Source organism: Saccopteryx bilineata, chromosome 1 (genome assembly GCF_036850765.1).
Source record: "Saccopteryx bilineata isolate mSacBil1 chromosome 1, mSacBil1_pri_phased_curated, whole genome shotgun sequence".
Lineage (NCBI taxonomy): Eukaryota > Metazoa > Chordata > Mammalia > Chiroptera > Emballonuridae > Saccopteryx > Saccopteryx bilineata.
In genome coordinates this window covers 398991971-399014088 of record NC_089490.1, presented here as the reverse complement: position 1 = coordinate 399014088, position 22118 = coordinate 398991971, and the positions used below count along the sequence as shown (strand labels likewise).

Sequence of the window (22118 nt, the reverse complement as noted above, 5' to 3'; positions counted from 1 at the left end):
CACTGTGTCTGACAGCAGTGCTAGCCAGGGAGAGGGGTCGTCAAAGGACTCGGGGATGTGGCAGTGCCGGTGCGGGTCTGCCTAGGTGACGAGGTTCTTGGGCCCCGGGAGAGGTGTCACGAGGCTGCCCAGGCCTGCCTGTGTGTGGTCCAGGCTGCATTTCTGGCAGTGGTCTCGCTCTGCGTGTCTCCCCACCGATGTCCGCTGACCTGAGCAGTCACGCCGGTGTTTCCTCCCCCACATTGCCTGTCTCGGCACACACGTGACCAGTCACATGAAGACAGGAGTTCTGACTCGGAGCAGCAGGAGCCTGGGTCACCTTTAGGTTTTTTCTGCTGCGTTTACTCATTTCTCTTGGGCCTCTAGGAGGATGGGTGGTAGCACGGTCTGCGAGTCCATCTGGGGGGACGGAGCTGCAACAAGCCAAGCTGGGTTGGCAGATGTCATAACAGCCCTGAGGAGAAGGATGTTAGTTCTCCCGGCCTGGACCCAGGAGGCACTGGCCTGGGGTAGAAGCACCAAGCCCTGGGGCCAAGGCTTAAGGGGCCTCCTTGGGGCTAAGGGGGTGGGAGGCACCCTGCTGGTACTTTTCTTGCTGAGTTGCAAAGTGGTCGGAGGGAAAAGTGGGGCATCTTATCAGCTCCTTTCCAGCTGGGTGGGTGGTTGGCGGGCCAGGAGGGAGGGGGGAGGGCCGAGGCAGGGTGTCAGCGGGGTACAGATGGAGCGGGTGGGGGCTCCGGAGAGCTGCGGCGTGATTAATGGCCCTTACTGAGCGCCCTTGTGCCTGGCTGCCTCTCCCGTGCTCAGAGAAGCACTCTGGTTCTGGCTTCATTTGACTGCACTGGGCTGGGGGTGGCCGCGTTTGCTCCATCTCTCCAAGGACTCCCCTTTTCCACGTGCCTGCCTGGGCCCCTGTTTCCTCCTCTGCAGGGTGGGGGTCGTGGAAAACCCAGCTGGGAGGTGTTGGGGGCCATAAAGGGCGGATGCACGCGCACTGAAATGCGCACGCAGCGCCTGGCAGGACCTGAGGGCTCAGCCCCTGCTGCCGTTGTCGCCACCAGAACCGACGCCTCGTCGTCCCTGTGGCGTCCGCCCCGTCCCAGCAGTGAACGGGGGTGCTGGATGCTTCCCACGGATGAGCCGCTTTCTCCTCCCGCTGCTTGCCTCAGTTTACCCAACACCTCTTGGTATCTTTTCCTGGGATCTCCTTTTTTCAAGAAATAGTCTCACAACAGGGGGAACCAGAGCCCACCTGGAAGCCCAGGGAATGGCTGCGGCTGGCCCTGGACTTAGGGGCCCACACGGAGTTTGTGCCCCTTCGAGGTCCTTCGTCTAGGTGTTTGCCCAGCGCCGGTAGTCAGGCCGGCTGGGCACTGGCGAGACCTCAGGGGTCTTTGCTGGTCTTGGCATGGGCCCCCTGCAGGGAGGCCGGGTCCTGTCTCACCCCTGGGAGCTCCGCTGTCCCCCTCCCTTGGCGCAGGCGGTCCCCTTGCCCACCAGGGGGCAGCAGAGATCGCGGTCCCCAGGCCCAGCGGCGCCCATAAATCAGTCTGTTTATTAGCAGAGTACACGTCGTGGCATCGCGGGCTTTTCCGGGCTGCATAAATCTGGCCTGTGCCTCGTGAAACCCATGTGTGCTTAATTCATATGTAAAGTTTCAAGCAGGAAGAGAATACATGTCCATTAAATTCTATTTGACTTGATTATAATCATTAGCCATGAATAATTGCTTCTCAGCTACGACCACAGAGCCACCACAATGGGAAAGAGGAGCGAGCAATTATCTAGGGGTGAAGATTTTTAAATTTTTAGTGTTGAAGCCAAGGGGCAGTGGTGGTGGTCGGGCTGGGCTGGAGTTGGAGGTCAGCTGTAGAAGTTCTGGAATCTAGGGGTGTCTTTTTTTGTCCCTGTGGTCAGAATGGGGGGAGGGGAAGGTGCCATCACTGACTGGGCTTTGCTCCAGTTGCAGGGGCCATGGAGGGGGAGGCATCAGGGTAACTGGGAAGAGCCTGTGAGAGAAAAGGGCGTTAGGTCCCCCAACCACCCCTCCATCTTGAAGAGCCTTGGGCTGGAGGGGGTCTCCCCGCCCCTCGGGAGGACCCTGGGGATCCTTGGGGAGGCTGGGAGCAGGATACCCTCCCTGCCCCACAGAGGGACCCTGCCCATGGCCTCTCTCAGGACTTTGAAAAATCACATTCCATTTTCCAGCCGGTCCCACTGGCACTGGAAATCCAGGGATGGTTTTTACCCCACTTTGCTGATATTTGAGATGTGATCGGGTGTATGTGTGTGTGTGTGTGTGTGTGTGTGGTATGTAATGTATGTTATAGGGTAGGTAGAGGGGGAGCTGGGGCAGAGAGTAAAAGGGAGACCGCTTGGCCAGTAGGTGGCAGGACTTGAGGTCACAGCGGGCAGGACCAAATGCAAGTCCCCAGGCACAGTGCAGGCATCCCTGGGCCCTCCTCGGCCGGGCTGGCCAGGCCACTTGCTCAATCAGCACCCAGAGAGTCTTAGGCTCCCGCCATCTGTGCCAGCCACGGCTCCTGCCCACGGGGGCATGCAGCATCCATCTTAATTAAATTGGGCCGCCACGCTGGCAAGATAAGCCAGGAAGCCCCCGCAGGCCCCGTTCTGGAGCAGGAGATTCTGGGGACAGTACCTGCCTCTCTAGCTTGGCCTGTGACCCCCAGGCTGTGTCCGGAGAGAGCCACGCCTGGCATCTCCTCCAGGTCTGGGGGTCTCTACCCCAGAGGGCGCTCTCGCTTCTGGAGTGTGTGCATCTTCTTTTTGTCATGGGAGGACATGACCTTGACTGGGTCACGGGGACGGCTGAGTCCCAGACAGGAAGTGTCCCAGCACAAAGTCCCTCATTCTTGGCCAACCCAGGGCTCGGGCGTCTGGCTCTGGCCTCCAGGCATAACCAGACTGAGCATGGGTGAATATGACGCTTTGTGCAAAGACAGAAAGAACCTCTCACTTTGAAAGGGTCCCTGGCCAGCAGGTCAGGGCCATGAGCACAGAGGTCAGGAGCTGGGTCCGCATCCCAGCCTTTCTGCTGGCAGCACCGCAGCCTCCGGCCAGGTACGTCTGAGCCTCTGTGTCCTCATCTGTAAAGTGGGTCATCGTTGGTTGCATCCCTGGTGGTGTGAGGACGGCATGAGTTCACGCTGGTCCAGTGCTGGTCACGTAGGGAGCCCCCAGGAAATGATTACTGGAAGTCAAGAGCAAGAGCAGCTAAGTAGACGATAAGGTGACAAAGCACAGGGAGCAAGGTCTGAACAGTGCCATGTGATGCCACAGAGACCGATTAATTCTGTGGGGAGGTGGCAGGAGGCGAAGCGGGTCAGTGAGGCCTTGGAGGGCCCCGGGCACGCAGGCCGGGCCATGCGGACTGGGTGGGAAGCCCTGTCTCACAGCGCCAAGCTGGCCTCACTGGGAGCTGGGTAAGCCGCTTATTTATTTAACATAAGGCATGAAGTGGCACTCTGCTTCCTCAAGTCTCAGGGCTTTGATTTGTGGCCTGTCAGCCGCTTATCGTCCCCCTCCTCCAGCCGAGTCAGTCGGACTTCTTGTTTCATCCCTCTGCTGCCTGGAGCGCCCAGAGAAGCCCGGCCGTCGCTGTCCCTGGGCCACCGCTCCCAGCCAGTGATTTAGAAACCGCCTTGATGGACTAGCAAGCAGGGGGCCGGGGGACGCCGGCTGCCTTGTGGGAAGCGATCTGACGCTAAACTGTCGCCGTAAATCGCTTTATCTGTCACTTCGGATTTAAATGTGTTTGCTGAGGCTTGCCTCCACCGCCAACAGCAGCAACCTCTCCGCAGCGGGCAGGGCGGGCGGTGCGGGCCCGGAGATGCGAGCAGCAGCAGGTCTCCCCGGCCCTGTCCCCTGGGGAGCACAGGGTGAGGACTGGCCCCTCCTTTGGCGCTGACTCCTCAGTCCCCATCCGAGGCATCCGTGAGGCAGGCAGGACCATGAGCTCCGTTTTCAGTGATCAGACCAAAGCTCAGGAGAAGAGATGACATGCCCCAGCTTGGCAGGCGCCTGCATCGGAATTTGACTTTGTTCAGCAGACGTAGGTGGTGGGCCTGTTGTGTACCAGGCATTGGGGCAGGCCCTGGGCTCCCAGACACACAGTCTCTAGTCCAGAATTCGGGGTGAGACATGTGAATGGCAAGGGACAGCAGCGTGTACGAGGGACAGGAGTCCTGCCTGTGTGTGGGGGGAGGCAATCAGGAAGGCAACCTGGGGGAGGAGGCGCCAGAGCTGAGGAGGTGGAGGCTGAGTCAGAGGTTGGACAAGGACAAGGGCATCCCAAGGGCAGAGAAGGAGGGTGCTGACAGGGAGGGGTGAGGTGGGTGGGACACGGGGAAGCTCTGAGGTGCTGTGGTCTTGTCCGAGCCGAGGGTCTCCCTGCAGGTCTAGAGTGGGTGGGACACGGGGGAGCTCTGAGGTGCTGTGGTCTTGTCCGAGCCGAGGGTCTCCCTGCAGGTCTAGAGTGGGTGGGACACGGGGGAGCTCTGAGGTGCTGTGGTCTTGTCCGAGCCGAGGGTCTCCCTGCAGGTCTAGAGTGGGTGGGACACGGGGGAGCTCTGAGGTGCTGTGGTCTTGTCCGAGCCGAGGGTCTCCCTGCAGGTCTAGAGTGGGTGGGACACGGGGGAGCTCTGAGGTGCTGTGGTCTTGTCCGAGCCGAGGGTCTCCCTGCAGGTCTAGACTGTTCACACCCCACGCCACCTTCTCTGGACTCCTGGTGTTAGATTAACCCCATGGTCAGTGGGGAAACTGAGGCTCAGCGACGTGAAGCACCTTGCTTACGGACACACAGCTAAACAGTGGTGGGGAGGGGAGGTTTGCCAGGCTCCAGAGCCTCCAGGAATTCTTTTTTGTTTTTTTGTTTTTTAAGGTAGGTGGGAATACCTCTCCTTTGTTCCCTTTTCTTTTCTGGCTGGAAAGTTTGAGTCCCCAGAGTAGGTGTGCTGTCATCTGTCCTCACTGCAGGGAATGGAGAGGTAGGGTGGTGGTTGGCACAGCAGGTGGTCAGTGCAGAGAAGATGGGACCAACATCGGGGCAGGTTCGCTGGCCTCCCGAGGCCTTGTCGTGGCTCCCCGTAGCCCACTTGGTTGTCCTGCGTCCCAGCTCCTGTCCCCAGTCTGCCCCCCAGAGCTGCTACTTCTAGGCTGTGGGGCAGCTTGCTATGGAATGTCCCCTTTGGGCCAGGGGCTGCCCCCCCGCCTGCATACGTTGCCTCAGTTCCCCATTTTACAGACAAGGAGACTGAGGCAGGCACAGCCACGGGGCTTGTAAAAGGCGGAGCCAGGAATCGAACCCTCCCCTTTGAGACTTGGAGTTTAAGGAGGATGCGATCAAGCTTACTTTTGCAGCAGCTCCCTCCGGTCCGGGCTGGGGGCGAGGGGCACAGTCCACCGGGGAAGCAGCTGGAAAGCCTGGGGTCCAGGTTGCCCCCTTGCCACATTAGGAAGCCCAGAACCCCTGAGAAAGTGCCGAGGCTAATTTTCACCATTGCAAGAGGAGGGCTGCTCATTCCCACAAGGTCAGGAAGCGGTTACATAAATTCATAAATGATGGATTTCTCCTGAATTATTGAGGTTCCCTAGAGGGACAGCAGGGCCTGGTCCAGAGAGCAGCGCTTTGGCCAGTGGGTGGGACTCACGGGCCCTGGCAGGCCCTTCCGTACGAGGTCTTCTGTCTAGTTTCCCATTCAGGCCCTGGCAGGCCCTTCCGTACGAGGTCTTCTGTCTAGTTTCCCATTCAGGCCCTGGAAGGCCCTTCCGTACGAGGTCTTCTGTCTAGTTTCCCATTCACCAGGCAGATTCTTCTTGTCCCTCCACAGGGACGTGAGGGGGAACCATGGGCCCTGGGTCTCAATAAGTGTTTGTTGAATGGAGGAGTGATCCGATGCTTTTGAGAGTTTGTCAGACGGTGGGAGGGAAGCGTGAACTGGCGGCTCCCATGGGCACCGTCCTCCTGCCCCAGCCCGGACTCCATGCTGCCCCTCTTGGTGGTCATAGGAGTCAGGGCTAGAAGGGCTGATGCCTTTAGAGATGAGGACAGTGGTGGACCCGTGTGAGGTTCCTGGCTCTGTGGGAGGCTCTGGGGACACAAGGCACCATGACTTGGGGCCTGCCCCCAGGCATTGCCATGTCAGAGGAGGACAGGACCTAGCTGATGCACAGAAAGGGATAGTGACCTGCTCAGGGTCACACAGCAGGAAAGTGACAAAGTGGTCCTTCCTGTTCCCCACACTGGACCCTTTCTCCTTGGCCTTGTTCTCCACATCATGACAGACGATGGTCAGGAAACACCTGTGAGGGCTGTGCTGCCCACCCCCCTGCTGAGTGGCCCGGAGCACGCTCTGTCCGGCTCCTCTGTCCTTGAGGTCACCTGGCCTCAGCACCCGTGCCTATACACCTGTCTATGTCCCCAAAGCACTCTCCACCCCGAGCACTGAGCCGAGGAGGCCAGAGCTTGTGGGGATGTGTGTGTTTTGAAATTAATGGGCACTATAAAATTGGCCAAGCATGAAAAGGGCTGGACCTGTAGCCCTTGGCTTGTTCTCTGGGATGATCCGCCAGCACTTGGCAAAGAACTGCCCAGTCAGCTCAGGCCTTCCCAGGAGGCTGCAGCTCACTTGCCCCTGTGACGGAAGGGCACCCTGTGTCCCTAGGAGGAGAAAGGGTCTGGCACAGTATGTGGAAGCCACCTAGGAACTGGGGTTTCCTTCCCTCCCTCTCAGCACCCACCTCTGTGCAGACAACACGGTTTGCAGGCATGTTAAGTTAAATCTGTTCTCTCCAGACCCCGAGGGTGGGCTCACACACACGCCTGACCCTGACTTTTGGGCCTCTTGGGTCAGGTCTGGCCTGGTCTCAACTTGGGGATGGCCTTTAGGACATCACGTGGTTTAAAAGAGAGTCAAAAGAGCCTGACCAGGTGGTGGCGCAGTGGATAGAGCATCAGACTGGGACGCAGAGGACCCAGGTTCGAGACCCCGAGGTCGCCAGCTTGAGCGCGGGCTCATCTGGTTTGAACAAAGCTCACCAGCTTGAGCAAAAGGTCGCTGGCTCGAGCAAGGGGTCACTTGGTCTGCTGAAGTCCCCCGGTCAAGGCACATATGAGAAAGCAATTAATGAACAACTAAGGAGCCACAACGAAGAATTGATGTTTCTCATCTTTCTCCCTTCCTGTCTGTCCCTATCTGTCGCTCTCTCTGACTTTCTCTGTCTCTGTCAAAAGAAAAAAAAAAAAAAAAAGTCAAAGGATCCAGCCCTGTTTCCTCACTTCTCACTTTTCAGCCCTGCTGTGTACCAGCTGTGTGACCTTGGGCATGCCACCTAACCTCTCTGAGCCTAGTTTTCTTGTCTGTAAAACAGGGATAAGGAGTGCACTAAGACCCATGCCCTTGGGTTGTTGTGAGTGGGAAAGGAGACAGCTGGTGGAGATGCTCAGTACAACCTCTGGGACAGAGTAAACCCTTGACAAGGGCCAGCTCTGTGCTTGCTGCTGCTGCTGCCTCTTGACGGACTGCTGAGAGCCCTGGGACAGGGCCTGCTCTGCGCCCAGTGCTTGCTTGTGCTGGGGACAAGGTTTGGCCCCTCCATCCACCAAGCAGGCGGATGGCACCCCCTTCCTGTCTTTTCTATGGTGAACTGAGCCCCACAGTGGCAAAGGGAGGGGCTTCCTCCTGACCCCCAGTCTTTTGTATTTGGGGTTTCCTGACTGTGAGGGTGCAGGGCAAGCAGGCTAGCCCCCCCCCCCCCACCTCTGCCATAGGGCTGTCAGAATCTGCTCTGCCTTCTGCGGGGAAAGGTGTGTGTGTCAAATGGGAACAGCTGCAGGGCCCGGATGGGGAGCAGGACTGAAGTGCTTCCTGTCAGGGCTTGGTGGCCACGCTGAGTGAGCTGGCAGAGCTGAAGCCGCCTGCAGACCCCCATGCAGCCTCCAGCCCTCTCTTCCTCTCCCCTCTTCAGGGTTTCAGGGTCTTCCTTCGTTTCAGAAACTCACCTTTTGGGCTCACTAATTTATTTTGCAAATGACTTGTCCTGATGCATCCTCAGGCCCTGCTGCAGCCTTGTTTCAGGTGGCTGCAGTGGCCCCATCACAGGCCCCTTTCCCTGCTGTCTTTTTTCTTTTTTTTTTAAATGAGAGGAAGGGAGCCTAACCAGACGATGGTACAGTGGATAGAGCGTCGGACCGGGATGTGAAGGACCCAGGTTTGAAACCCTGAGGTCACCGGCTTGAGCACGGGCTCACCACCATGAGCGTGGGGTCGCTGGCTTGGGCGTGGGATCATAGACAGGACCCCATGGTTGCTGGCTTGAGCCCAGAGGTTGCTAGCTTGAAGTCCAAGGTTGCTGACTTGAGCCCAAGGTCAATGGCTTTAGCAAGGGGTCACTCACTCTGCTGTAAACACCCCCCCTCCCTGGTCAAGGCACATATGAGAAAGCAATCAATGAATAATTAAGGAGCTGCAACGAAGAATTGATTCCTCTCATCTCTCTCCCTTCCTGTCTGTCCCTATCTGTCCCTCTCTTTGACTCTCTCTCTGTCTCTGTCCAAAAAAAAAAAAAAAATGTGAGAGGAGGGGAGATAGTGAAACAGACTCCCACACACATCCTGGCCAGGATCTACCTGGCAACTCCTGTCTGCACAGATGTTCGAATCAACTGAGCTATTTTTAGCACCTGAAGCTGACATGCTCAGACCAACTGAGCCATCCTCAGTGCTCGGGGCCCACACTCGAACCAATCGAACCATTGGCTGAGGAATGGGAAGAGGGGGATGGGGGAGAGGTAGGGGGAGAGAAGCAGAGGGTTCCTTCTCTGTGTGCCTTGACTGGGAGTTGAACCCAGGATGTCCACACGCTGGGCCGATGCTCTATCCACTGAGCCAGCCAGCCAGAGCCCCCTGCGGCTGTCCTGGGCAGCCAGGCCTGAGCTGATTGGCCTGTGGCATGGGCCCATCTTAGAGGCCTCTGGAGGCCAGGGCCAAGGCTACTCACAAAATAGACTAAGGTAAATTCTGCTTTCACTAACTCTGCTACTCTAGGCCTCGGTTTCCACACGAGTGCCTGCTTCATGGAAGGATTAAGAGGAACAAAACGAACAACTGCCTGTGATGTCTCGTGCATTGTGGGGTCTCCGTAAACAGTCACTATTGTTCCCATTGGTGAGCTTCACTTCACGACCCACTAGCCCCTCTCTGGAGGGCCAGTGTCCTCTGATGTTCAGTCTCTGTGGACAAGGTTCAGCACATGGCTGGTGTCCACTGCTGTGGGGGTGGCTGAGAACACCTGCCTAGTAGCTCCTGTGTCCTAACAGCACCCCAGGACCCCTGGGTGGAGCGGAGGGGACACAGCTATTTATGTCTGTTTATATCGGGAGGCAGAAGCCAGTGCGGACTCTGGAACCAGGAGCTTGGTGGCTGCAGATCTGGGAGAGGACAGGCCCTGGGCTGTGGAGCCTGGTGGCAGGGGGCAGGGAAGGGAGGCAGTGGGCACAGATGGGGCCAAGGGCAGAGGCAGGTGGTGGACACAATGGGCCTCCCCCTGCTGGGACACCCGGGAGGTCTGCTGCTTTAGTTCATTGAAACCCCATCAGCTGGACCCCGCTCCCAACAGCAACAAGTGGTCCTGGTACAGCGACACCCACCTTCTCTCCGTCGCCGCTTCCTCCCCTTCTCGGACATAGTAATTGCCATAAAAATAGGAGCTTAGCCGCGTGTAGCATGTGGGAAGAGAGAGGCCCGGCTGTCAGCCATCTCCCTGCCAGCAGGGCTCGCGTCTGTTTTATTATTGCCGCCTGGCTGTACTTCACGATGGTTTAAACAGCATCAAACGCCACATCCCTTTTTGAAAAGCAAGAGCTACCTTGCTGAGGATGTTGAGGAGAAACAGGAACATTAAAATCTACGAAGCAAATGGCCCAGAATTGACATTTGTGATGGGAGCTTCGCAACTTTGACTGTCAAAGGAGCTAAATCCTGCCTGGCAGCCAGCAGGGAACTCTCCCAGGTCACAGCCGAAGCCTTGGGGTTCAGCAGAGTGAATACTAGGGGAGTCTTGGGCAGGGCCAGGGGTTGATGGAATTCTAGGAGTCCCCTGACCACTTCTCAGTGCCTCCTTGGCCTTAACCTTAACCTAGCCTCGTCTTTTTCCTAACAAGCGGGGTGGGGGCCCCCTCTGTTGTACAGAGCAGGGTGCTGGGGTCTGGGGCTCAGGGATAGGAGTGGGGGTGCATCAGGGGACATATAGGACAGGGCTGCTCTGGCCTCTTACGAGCCCTTGTGACCTTGACCAGGATATACGTCTCCCCTGCACCTCAGTTTCCTCATCTGGAAACCTGGCAGAGAGCTGTCCCTTCGGGAGGTGGTTGAGAAGATCCGGAGGACGCGTACAAATGCAACGAGTCATTGGAGCGCAATAAATGGTGACTGTTATCCCTGAGGAAAGTGGGCGTTTGAGCTGGAATTGATTTTTTAAAAATGTTTAACCCACCTATTTCCACTGAAATATAGGCACAATAAAATCGGGGAACCATTTAAACAGAAATACAAGGGAGGGCGCTGACCAGGGAGGGCATCTAGTGACAGGCCCCGTGCCCTTAGCCACACCTGGAGCCTTTCGGCCGGGACGCCCTTGGCACGCGCTTTCCGGCCTGTTAGCCTCCGCTGGGCTTCTGGCGGTGGCCCTCCACTCAGCCCTGCCACCCGCCACCTGAGCCGACGCGGAGTTTATCAGGGGACGTGGCGTGGCTGCCCTTGCATTTCATGTTCCTTGTGGCTGCTGAAAGCAGATCGGCCCCTGGCACCTACCCTGGTCCCGACCAGATCAAAACTGGGCTGAGCAAGTCTATCGGAACAGAATATGAAATGTGGCTTTGAGCTTCCTGGCAGCTGTAGCAAAACGGGAAACAAGACTTTAGGTTCTGTGATCCCAGACTCGGAAATCATTTTAAACACCAGCCTCATGCCTCTCTCTCTTTCTTTCTACGGTCTCCCTTTTTCTCTCTGTTCTCTCCCTCTATTACCCTTGGCCAACTGTTCTTTATTTTTCCTACAGATGCTTTCCACCTCGCTCCAGCGCCCTCTTCAGTCTCACTCGCCAAGTTTCCCGCCCCTCCCACGCTTTGCTTCTGCGGTGGGCGGTGCCTCTCGGCTCCCTCGTGTGTCTCTGTCCTCGCTGTCCGTTCCCACGTCCGGTGGCCTGGCCTCCGGGACTCCTGCCTTGCCCAGGCGCACGGGCTCTGCCGCTTCAATTTCTCTCCTGTGAGCCAGTGACTAATAAGGGTTGCCCCCAGGGGGCCGGCAAAATCCTTCCCTCCTTAATATGGCAGTTTAAAAATGTGTCACCATCGATTTGAAGAAAAGGCTTGTTCCTGCTGAGAAAAGCGGCCTGGAGATTCGTCTCACCTTAGGAATCACACAGACAGCTGCATAAATTCCAGAACCATGGAGCTCTCCATGCAAATGCCCAGCTCGGCTCACAGCCCGCAGGCAGCCTGAGAGCCCCCCACCCAGCCTGCCCCCGTGCCCACCCCAAAGCTCCCGGCCAGGCCTGGTGCTTCCCGCCCTGCCCCTCCCGTTCCAACGGAGACGAGAAAGGGGGCCCTCTGAGGGGAGGGGCATGCTGGCAGGAAGACCCTCCTCCTGTCTTCCTCTGTGTAGTTAAGCCGGAGGCTTAGCCCGTGGCTAATTCCATGTCATGACATGTTTTAATCTTGAAGGAGAATGAGGATGAGTGACTTCTGAGAGGAGCTCCTGAGAGCCAGCTGAGTGCCCCCCCCCCCCATGCCAGGGGGCCTGCCCTAACCCTTGGCTGTGGGTCTGTTGGCTGTGCAATGGCTCTGCCCTGAAGATGGGGTTTTTACTGCCTGGAAGCCTTGTCTCCCAGCGTGTCTCGTTCTTGCCTGGAAGAGACTGTGGAGGTCATTTGACCCACCCCCTGCCTCAGATGAGCCCTCTCCCCTCTGGCAGGTGGGGCTTGCTGCGCCATACTTGGCTCTCCTCACTGGCCTGGCCTCTTGTCTTGCAACAGCAGACAGTGGCCCGCCCCAGTCCAGCAGTGCTCTGAGCCCAGACGAACATCTAAAGTGACCTGGAGGTGGCTTTCAGTGTTCCCACTGTTCAGGTTGAGGAGTGGTGGTGCAGGGCTGTTATGTGACTTGTCTCCAGACGAGTCGGGAGGCTTGAACCAGATCCGCTCGCGGTGTCCTGGGTACTCCCCTCACTCACATCACCTTTGAATGAACGAGTAAGAATGAATAAAGGGGGATGGGCACATGGTAACAATTGTCGTTTTAGGTGTCTGTTGGTCAAATAAGTTTGTAAATATATATATGTTTGCTCGTTTATAGTTTGCATTGAGTGTGGGAGACAGGCTGTAAGCCAGCAAAGTCATTATAGCCTAAGTCTTAGTTTTAAGACTAAGCCTTTCCCGCCCTTTTAATACTATGATCTTTTCAAAACTAAGCTTTTCCTCACACCGTGATGTGGGGTGGTGCACTCTTATGAGGAATCCCATTTATGCCTCAGATAAGTGACTTTGTATCAGAGATTTCCTTATTTGTATATTGGCTTAATGGTTTTGATTTCTATACTATAAAATGGGGCAGATGGGGGCTCTCTCTCTCTCTTGGTTCCTGCTATTAGCATTGCAGAGGAGAAGCAGCCAAGATGGCAGAGTGCTGAGGGAGAAGCCAGTTTGTGCAGAGTTTGTGCAGAGAGGAGGAGATGGGGAACAGAGGTGAATAAGGCTGGTGAGGTACAGACCTTTGATTCTAGGAATACTCAGATAAGTCAGTGGCTTTGGGACCCCTTAATGGAAAGGGTAGTGTTTTCCCACTGTGTGTATTTCTTGCCCGCCGGGTGCAAGCTAGGATTAAAGCTAATGGCCCACCAGTTCTTGGCTCCGTTGTTTCATTACCGTCTGTCCAAATCAAATTCGAACCTGCACGGGACAGGCAGCTGTGATGGTGGCCAGGGGTACTGGCCTTACAGTGTCCTTCTGATTAGCGGGCATGATGTCAGCCCAAGATGGGGGTGGGTGTTTGGAGATCTTCGGGGAGAGCTCATCTCTCCAGGTCCATGTAGGGCCCAATCCCCCTGTCTTCCAGAGGTCACATTGGCCACCTTTGTGGCAGTGTTATCTGCCCTTTTGGAGGGCTCACTCAGGCACAGTGTAGAGCAGGACGATGGGCGTGGCTGTGCAGGACCCCCACCAGGCCACCCTTAGCACAGACAGTTCCTACTTCTCTGGCCACGGTGGCATGACTTTAGCCAGCATCAGGACAGTGGCCTGCAGTCTGCAGTGGCTTTGTGGGGGATGGGGAAATGGGTGGCATGAGGATCCAGTGGGCACTCCCTGGTTTGGGGGAGCTGGTGCAGCGTGAGCAGGGGACTCAGGGAAGAGGTAAGCGGGCAGTTTGGTTTGCAGCCTGAAATATGAAAAGGATGGCAGGGAAATAAACCACAGGGTTGGGTTACTGCTGGCCCTGAAAGGTCAGTAGGCAGAAGGTGAGGGGGCAGGGCTCAGATGTCCCCTCTTGGGTGTGGGTCACTCTTTAGGTAGAGACCATCGGAGCTGGAAGCAGGGGGCAGGGATGCTGTGTGCTGGAGAGCACCCTGAAATTCTGGTGGGAGAGTCAGTCTGGGCCTTCGGGACCTGCCCCTTACATTGGCTGGTCCCCATGGAACATGCCTGGGATGGTGAATGTCATCCCTTCCTCCTAGATGCCCAGCTCCACCAGCTGGGTCCCCTTGAGTGCCATCAGTGGCACCCTGCCAGCCACAGGCAGTGTAGGCATCTCGTGGAAGTAAGAAATAAGCCCTCTGGGATTTGCCAGCTGAGATGCAGGCCTGGCAGGGGCTCCCACCTGCAGAACATGCTTCCTCTCCAGCCGAGTTGGCCCGTTGGGATCTGGGCGGGAGTGTAGAGATTCAAGGGAGCCCCCAGAAACCTACACCAATCCTCCTCCCTTTCCTGGGAACAAAGACCTAGGAGGGAGGCCCTGAGGGCCTGCCCCTGGGGGAGGCTGCTTTTCTCCTCTTCTTAATATGCGAAGAGCTCCCACAAATCAATAAGAAAAATGGCAAAGGATATGGACAGGCAATTCCCGGAAGGAGAAAAACAAATGGCCAGTAAACAAGTGAAAAGATGCAGAACTTCACAAGTAATCAAGAAAGGGCTAATTGAAATAAGAAACATCATTCTTCTTGCTGGCAAGGCGAGGTGGGAAGTCCTGCTATGCGCAAAAGCAGGTACAACTGGAGGCAGGCCCTTTCCTGGCTCTGCGCCAGTGGTTGGCACCAATCCCGCACATAGTAGGTGCTTAGAAACACTTGCTTCACGCCAGAAAACACACGGAACCCCTCCCTGCTCACAGTACGTGTGAGTCTTAGCAGGGCCACTGCCCTTCATGTCCCTTTTTGCCAAGGCCACACCTGCTGCTGGAGATGTTCCTCGGGGTGGGGAGGAGGGGTTGGCCCCCAGCCTCACCCCCACCGCTGGGCCCCTGGCCCTGGGGGTCCACACACTCCCTCGGCTGTGGCCCTGGGCTTTGCAGGCCTGGCCTCTTGTGGGGCGGCAGCTGCTTGCTGCTGCTGCTCAGGGCGGTGCTTCTGGGTTTCAGTGCTCTCTGCCACCTCATGGCTGGGGGCAGGGTCACACTGCACAGTGTGGGCTGAGGTGCTATTCACAGAGACCACGGGGGAGATGGAGACCCCCAGAGCTGGGCAGCCTCGTCTGTTATCATGTCTTCTTCCAACAGCCCTGGGATCCTCGATTTGGAGAAGTAGTGTCCTTGGCTCTCCAGGCATCCGCCTGACACACCCACACCCTCTGACCCAGAATCCCTCCGGCCTCTTCTGCTTCCTTCTGTCCTCTCCGTTCCAGTCCAGACAAATGATTTGGGGTCTCCTGACAGCATGTTTTCCTCATTCCGGGTCTTGGCATGGGGTTTTTCCCCACCAGCAACGCTGTTTCCTCCCCTTTTCACGTGGCGGACTGCTCACGCTCCAGGGTCCTGGCTGAGAGGTCGTCTCCTCAGGCATCCCTCCTCCCTCCCGGGTGCTTCCCGGCACTGTCATTCATTCAACTTGGTGCCCACTCGGCAGGTGCTGGGTGCTGGGTGCTGGGTGCTGGGGCTATAAGGGGAGCCAGGGAGATGGGGAGCCCAGGAGGTGGGGCCCTGGCAGCTGGGCCAGACCTGTTTGGAGGGCCAGGAAGGAGGAGCCAGGTGGGGCGTCCCACGTGGGCCCACGGTGGCACCCTGGCTGTGGCTCAGCTTGCTGCTCTGAGAACAGGGAGGCCAGGGGGAGGCTTGGGCCCCAGATGTCCCTTTTCTGCCTGTCCCCCACGGGCAGCCCGCATTTGCAGAGCCCAGCGTGGCCGGAACACAGCAGACCTGCCTTTGCTGTAAAGCTCAGGGGCACAGGTCACACTTCAAATGCTGGGTTCCTGGGGACTCTGGGTCTGAGCCCTTGAGCTGTGCTCCTGCCCGCCTTCCCGCACGTGCCTCCTCCTCCTCAGGCAGAGCCGGCCAGCAGGAGAGCCTGGGCCCGAGGGTGCTGTGACAGGGCGGGGCATGCCCAGGACACACAGCCTGGAGCTGGGCTCCCGCCTTCCTGTCCTCCTGCTCCTGGGACCCAGCCCCTCCAGCCTTTCTCCGGCTCCCCAGACTGGGGTGGGTGCAGCCTTCCTTTCTTCACTCAGCGAGGGTGCAATGACAGAGACCCAGTCCCTGCATCTGAACAGTGTTGGTTATAGAGCCGGGCCAACAGGGCTGCAGCACAGGGTGGAAGTGTATTGGTGGGAGGGTCAGGGAAGGCTTCCTGGAGGCGCCTGCCTGGGAGACCTACTTCCCCACAGTGATATCTGGGAGGGGCTCATCCGTGCCTTTCCTCCCAGGCTCACAGACCCCGTCAGGCCTCATGGGCCAGGACTCAGGGCTGTGGGAGGAGCCTGGAAAGACCTGGTAGCAATGCTGTCCCGGGTCACCGTGGCCTTGCTCACGCTCCTTGGGTCTAGAGCAGGGGGAGTCAACCTGTTTATACCTATCGCCCACTTTTGTATCTCTGTTAATAGTAACATTTTCTAACTGCCCACTGGTTCCACAGTCATGGTGATTTATAAAGTAGGTAGGTAACTTTACTTTATAAAATTTATAAAGCAGACTTACAGCAAGTTAAAGCATATAATAAGGCCCTGGCTGGTTGGCTCAGCGGTAGAGCATTGGCCTGGCGTGCGGGGGACCCGGGTTCGATTCCCGGCCAGGGCACATAGGAGAAGTGCCCATTTGCTTCTCCACCCCCCACCCCCTCCTTCCTCTCTGTCTCTCTCTTCCCCTCCCAGAGCCGAGGCTCCATTGGAGCAAAGATGGCCCGGGCGCTGGGGATGGCTCCTTGGCCTCTGCCCCAGGCGCTGGAGTGGCTCTGGTCGCGGCAAAGCGATGCCCCGGAGGGGCAGAGCATCGCCCCCTGGTGGGCAGAGCGTAGCCCCTGGTGGGCGTGCCAGGTGGATCCCGGTCGGGCGCATGCGGGAGTCTGACTGTCTCTCCCCGTTTTCAGCTTCAGAAAAAAGAAAAAGAAAAAGAAAAAAAAAAAAAGCATATAATAATAATTACTTACCAAGTACTTTATGTCGGATTTTCGCTAAGTTTGGCAGAATAAATCTTTTTTTTTTTTTTTGTATTTTTCTGAAGCTGGAAACGGGGATAGACAGTCAGACAGACTCCCGCATGCACCCCGACTGGGATCCACCCGGCACGCCCACCAGGGGGGCGACGCTCTGCCCCTCCGGGGGCGTCGCTCTGTCGCGACCAGAGCCACTCTAGCGCCTGGGGCAGAGGCCAAGGAGCCATCCCCTGCGCCCAGGCCATCTTTGCTCCAATGGAGCCTCGCTGCGGGAGGGGAAGAGAGAGAGACAGAGAAGGAGAGGGGAAGGGGTGGAGAAGCAGATGGGCCCCTCTCCTGTGTGCCCTGGCCGGGAATCGAACCCGAGACTTCTGCATGCCAGGCCGACGCTCTACCACTGAGCCAACCGGCCAGGGCTAGAATAAATCTTTATAAAACAACTTACGATAGTTAAATCTATCTTTTTATTTATACTTTGGTTGCTCCGCTACCACCCACCATGAAAGCTGGAATGCCCACTAGTGGGTGGTAGGGACCAGGTTGACTACCACTGGTATAGACCTTGGTTTGCTTGTTTGAAAATGGGGATAAGTGAGGATGTGGAGCGTGGTGACAGATGTCTGGTGCCTGGTGCCATCAGGCCACGCTGTCTTGCCTTTCACAGATGGGTGCCCCTTTAGGAAATCCCTTCTGATTATGAAGGTTCAGATCTGGACGGCCACATGGGAGGAAGCACATTCACTCGAAGACTCAGGCACACAGCCCGGCTGAGCCCAGCGTCTCTCCTCGCCGGCTTCCTGGGACCTTGGCCTTGCTGAGAGCACGTCTTCTGTGTCTTCCTTGTGATAGGTTCCACCTGCCAGTCCCCGGGGAGCTGGGGAAGGCCTGCTCAGGAGCCCGCTGTCCCTGGCCACGTCCCCTCGGCCCTTTACCCCCAGTGTGTAATTTCAGCTTTAAGGAGGACTGCGCTCCCTTCCTGCGTCCCACCACGACTAATCCATTCGCCAGGGCCCTGATCCAAGGGAAAGCTAATTAAAGAATTTCTGCTCTTGGCTCAGCCGGGACCTGGAAGGTTCCCCTTAGTCTTCCTGGAGTATCTGAAAACAGGTAGAGAAAGGGGGCATCGGGAAGAGCATTGGCTTAGCCCCCAAGCCTCCATAATAGGCTTAATCCCCATACAGGAGCCAAACAGCCCTCCGCCCAGCACTGCTGAGAAGGGGCTCAAGGTGTGGCGGGTGCAGGCCCTTTGTGACCCTGTGGGCTCCAGACAGCATTGTTCCTTGTCCCTAGTTTTCTGTGACCGAGAGGCTGCATTCCCTGAGAGTTTTGAGGGGTGGGGAAAGGAGCAGGCCAGGGCATGGGCCCCCTCACTGCCTGTTCTCTATGAAAGGCACAGGGTACTGACACCCACAGCCCTGTCTTCTCTGTGACATGGGGAGGTCCCTGCTTCGAGGACTGCTGCAGTGACTGGCACGTAGCAGATGCTCAGCGAGGTGGGCTCTCTCCCCCAAGCCCCCTCACCGGTGCCCCCCAGGCCAGCATCTATTCTTCCAAGAGCTGACTTGCCTCTCGGAGACTTTAATCAACCAACCACAAATATTTAGTCACAGTGGTGGAGCGTTGGCCTGGCTTGTGGATGTCCCGTGTTCGATTCCCAGGCAGGGCACATAAGAAAAGCGCCCATCTGCTTCTCCTCCCCTTCCCCTCTCGCTTCTCTTGCTCTCTCTCTCTCTCTCTCTCTTTCTTCCCCTTCCACAGCCATGGCTCGATTGGAGCGAGTTGTCCCTGATTGCTGAGGATGGCTCCATGGACTCCGCCTCAGGCACTAGAATGGCTCCGGTTGCAATGGAGCAATGCCCCAGATGGGCAGAGCATTGCCCCCTATTGGGCTTTTCAGGTGGATCCTAGTTGGGGCGCATGCAGTAGTCTGTCTCTGCCTCCCCTCCTCTCACTGAATAATAAAAAACCAAAACAAATATTTATTCAAAACTTAGCAGAAGTGAGGTCCGTAGGGCAGGGGTCTCTGGGGTCCCTGTTCACTGCTGTGTCTCCCATTTGAGCTAGGCCTGGCACACAGTAGGTGATCAGTAAAGACTTGATCATGTGGTTGGCAGTCAGGTCCTGAGATAGAGGTGGCTGCTCTCACAGATTAGACTGTTGCTGCCTTTGGAAAACACCCACAAGGTGTTGAGGTGGAGGCCTTGGAGCCTGCTCTCCTGGTCACTCTGGGCTTGGGTCAAGCCTGGTGTAACCCTGGGGTGAGTTAGGGCTGTCTGCTGCCACTCGGGGCCCCCCTCCTTTCCCTGACCCAGGCCCCTGCTCCCCATTTCCCTCTGCAGAGCTGGGGGGGAGCAGGGAGCATTTAGACCCAAAGTTCCCCGAGCAGGGGCCTCTCAGGGCCACTCACCAGCATCATGGAAATAAAAATGATAAAAACCCGCCACTGAATTCTGGGTGGCAGTAAATTACTTAACACCCGAAACAGGTTGAAATGTGGGCACTGTGGCTTTTAATAAGCCCGTCTCCGACGCGGCCGCTTCCGCGAGGAGCCGGCCGGGTCTCTTCCCGAGGCATAATTTCATCTCGTCCCAGGCTTGGCAGTGGTGCAAATAAGATTTCACTTCTCCTGTAAATCTCCGAGGGGGAGCATGGGGTTGCGTTTGTGCTGTCAGTTAGCGGCTCAAGAGAGCCTGTCTACTTAGCCAGCGGCGGCGACGGCCCTCGCAGTGCCTGACCGGGGCAGCGGCGCGGGCCAGCAGGTGCTGACAGGAGGACCAGGGTGTGGCGGAGGGGAGGGGAGGCGGCCAGCCCGGGGCACACTCTGGTTCGGGCTCCTGAAAGTGGATGAGCAAGCGGCCCCCGGACCTACGGAGGCAGAATTCAGGGCGCACTGGGTGACCTCGGAAGCTTCTGGGACCTCCTAGGCTGGGTGCTAAGAACAGGTCACAGAACTTAGCTGTGGGGGCATGCAATTTGGGGTTTTAGACCCTTCCTGGGTTTGGTTGCTCTCCTCTGGGGTGCTTGGTGAGGCCAGGGACCCCATCCCCATCCCAGGAGTGGAGGCAGGAGGAAGGATGCTTCTAGAACCTCATAGTAGCCACGTAAAAGTAGGGTCCAGGTACAGGGGTAGTGGTCACCCGCTCTTTCTCCACTTGAACTGGAACTTTTAGTTCTGAGTCTGACCAAATAAGCAGAGTTGGATTCAGGAAGCAGTAGCCCTGGGCTTTGGGGTGCCCCTTGGCCGCAGGGCAGCCATTCGAGGCGTTACCCCAGCCCTGTGCGTAAACTTAGTGACACATAAGTCCTGAGAGTTCTTTGGGAAGGGAAGGGCCAGAAGCTCCTTGGCAGGGAGTGCAGCGCGGGTGGGGGCGTCCCAGGTTTGCGGGGAGACCGTCTCGTCTCCTGGCCCATCTGAAGACACTGCAGGGAGACGGGACCACTTCAGGGTCAGCCGGTCCCTTCCACTTCCCAGAACTCATGCCCCCTTGAGGGACCGGCCAGTTCTGCTTGCTCTGCTATGAGGACAAGGGTTGGGGCCCAGCCTGTTCCTCTTCAGAAAGGGTCAGTTATGTTTGGAAGGTCTTCTTTCCGCTGACCTGAAATACAGATCCTGGAAATGCCCCCAGGGGTCCTGGTGAGTCCATCCTGAGGGGCCAGCTTCTCTGGGCATCCCACTCACCTGGGGCATTTGCTGAAGCCTAAGGTGCCCCCTTCCATCTCTGTCTCCTGAAGCTGAAAGGTCGGGTCAGCCTGTGCTCCTCTCTAGGAGGTGTCAGGGGCAGGCAGTCACAGACCTTGGGGGTGGCCGGGGTGGTTTGGGGAATAGGCCCACCCCTGCTAGGACTGCTCTTCTGGACTAGACCTGGGGCCGCTTTGTCGTCCTGTCCCAGCGGTTCTGCTGAGATACCTAGGCCTCCTTGTAAGAAATGCCAACCAGCTCAGCGTGTGCCTGAGGTCAGGCATGCTGGGTAAACCCCAGGGCATCCCACTCCCTGGACGGGCAGAGGGAACCCAGCACACACACCCTTCCTAGAGGCCTAGCACGGCCTCATGACAGTAGAAGGAAGAGCAACAGCTCTTACCATGCGTCCATTCTACAGGGGTGGAAACTGAGGCATGGGGAGTAAGTGCTGGAGCCCGTGCATCAGCCCAGTTTGGAGGCACTCCCAGGCCCTGCCCGAGAAACCCTCAGGACAGTTAACCCAGTGCTTCCCAAATGCCTGCGACCGTGAACCCTTCCTGGCAGAACTCCTCTTAGCTCTAGAGGCTGAGGAACACAGTTTGGGAACCCAGCCCTCCTGCCCGAGCTTGCAGAGAGCCCTGGGGTGCCAGTGCCAGTGTGCAGCGGCCCCAGCGGGGACGGTGGGTCGGGCAGGCCTGTCCATGCCTCTCCCCGTCCTCCTGAGCACCCACTGTGCGCTGGGCCCCGTGGGGGGCTCACCTCCTGTGCTGCTTCTCAGCCTGGTCCCTCTGGTCTGGCTTCTGCCCCCAGGGGGTGGGAGCATGAGAGAAGGTGAGGGGGAAGGAAAGGGGCACCTCTGGGGTCAGAGTGCTCCGAGTCACCCCGGGTGGGCCACCCACCACCAAGGTGCATCGAGACATAACTTTGCTTCCTTGGAATAGAAGGAAAAACTCATTAACCCGTATGCAGACGTGAAATCAGATCTAAGTTAGAAGTAATGAGTTATGTTATATTTAGCAGGAACTGCTGTTCTCAGGAAGAACGATTTTTTCCCTTTCCTTATCTGAGTGAGATATCAGATACGGCCTACAGGGTTGTGAGTGTGGTGAGTGTATTTAGAGGACGGCGTCTTGGGCGGGTGACCCGGGAGTGTTCACCTGGCGGAGGAAGAGCCCGTGTCCCCAGTGGCTGTCCAAGCCCGTCCTGTCTGAACGCCCGCATGGGTGCCAGAGCCCCTGAGGGGATAATCCCCAGCTCCTATTGGTACGTCTCCACATGGGCCCTCTCGGGGTCTGCCTTTAGCTGGCGGTCTGCTTCCCCGAGGCCCTTGGGATGTGGTCAGAGGGCCCTCTCCTCTTGGAGCAGAACCACGATTTGGGTTGCGTTGGTGCCCTGGGTTACTTACGAACCCAGATCTCCATCTCCCTGCCCCTCCCTGCCCCAGCCCCCACCTCCGGGCCGGGGCCGCCCGTGCGGATGGTGTGTGGGCAGCCAAGACCGTGTGCGGCGGACACGCGGCCCCGGGTGCGCTGGGCCCCAAGCAGAGAGTCGGCAGCGAGATGACTGTAAAAGTTAAATCTTTCTATTTATTTCAAGAAAGGACAAGGAAAGTGGACTTGGACATTTCATATGAAAACAGACAAACAGAAAATAAGACCGAATAGTTCATCACATTCATCTCAACGTTGAAGTTTCAAGGCACCTACAGGAAGGAGGCCGAGGGCGGTTCGCAGTGCACTTTGGTTTGCGTTGTCGTGGTGGTGGTGGTGTGTGTGTGTGTGTGTGTGTGTG

General features: G+C 57.4%; 1 protein-coding gene across 5 annotated transcripts in view; it reads left to right on the top strand.

Moving 5' to 3' along the window:
• Positions 1 to 22118, top strand: part of MACROD1 (mono-ADP ribosylhydrolase 1) — a 149595-nt gene that overhangs the window by 14014 nt on the left and 113463 nt on the right. Inside the window, exons 4-5 of one of the 5 annotated variants that reach the window (XM_066251879.1) lie at positions 10315 to 10443; positions 11076 to 12912. The exons of the other annotated variants lie outside the window; for them this stretch is intronic. Coding sequence (XP_066107976.1) covers positions 10315 to 10443; positions 11076 to 11293 — 347 coding nt within the window. The 3' untranslated portion in view covers positions 11294 to 12912. Of the gene's footprint in view, positions 1 to 10314; positions 10444 to 11075; positions 12913 to 22118 lie in introns of those variants that run through there. 5 annotated transcript variants of the gene reach the window in all.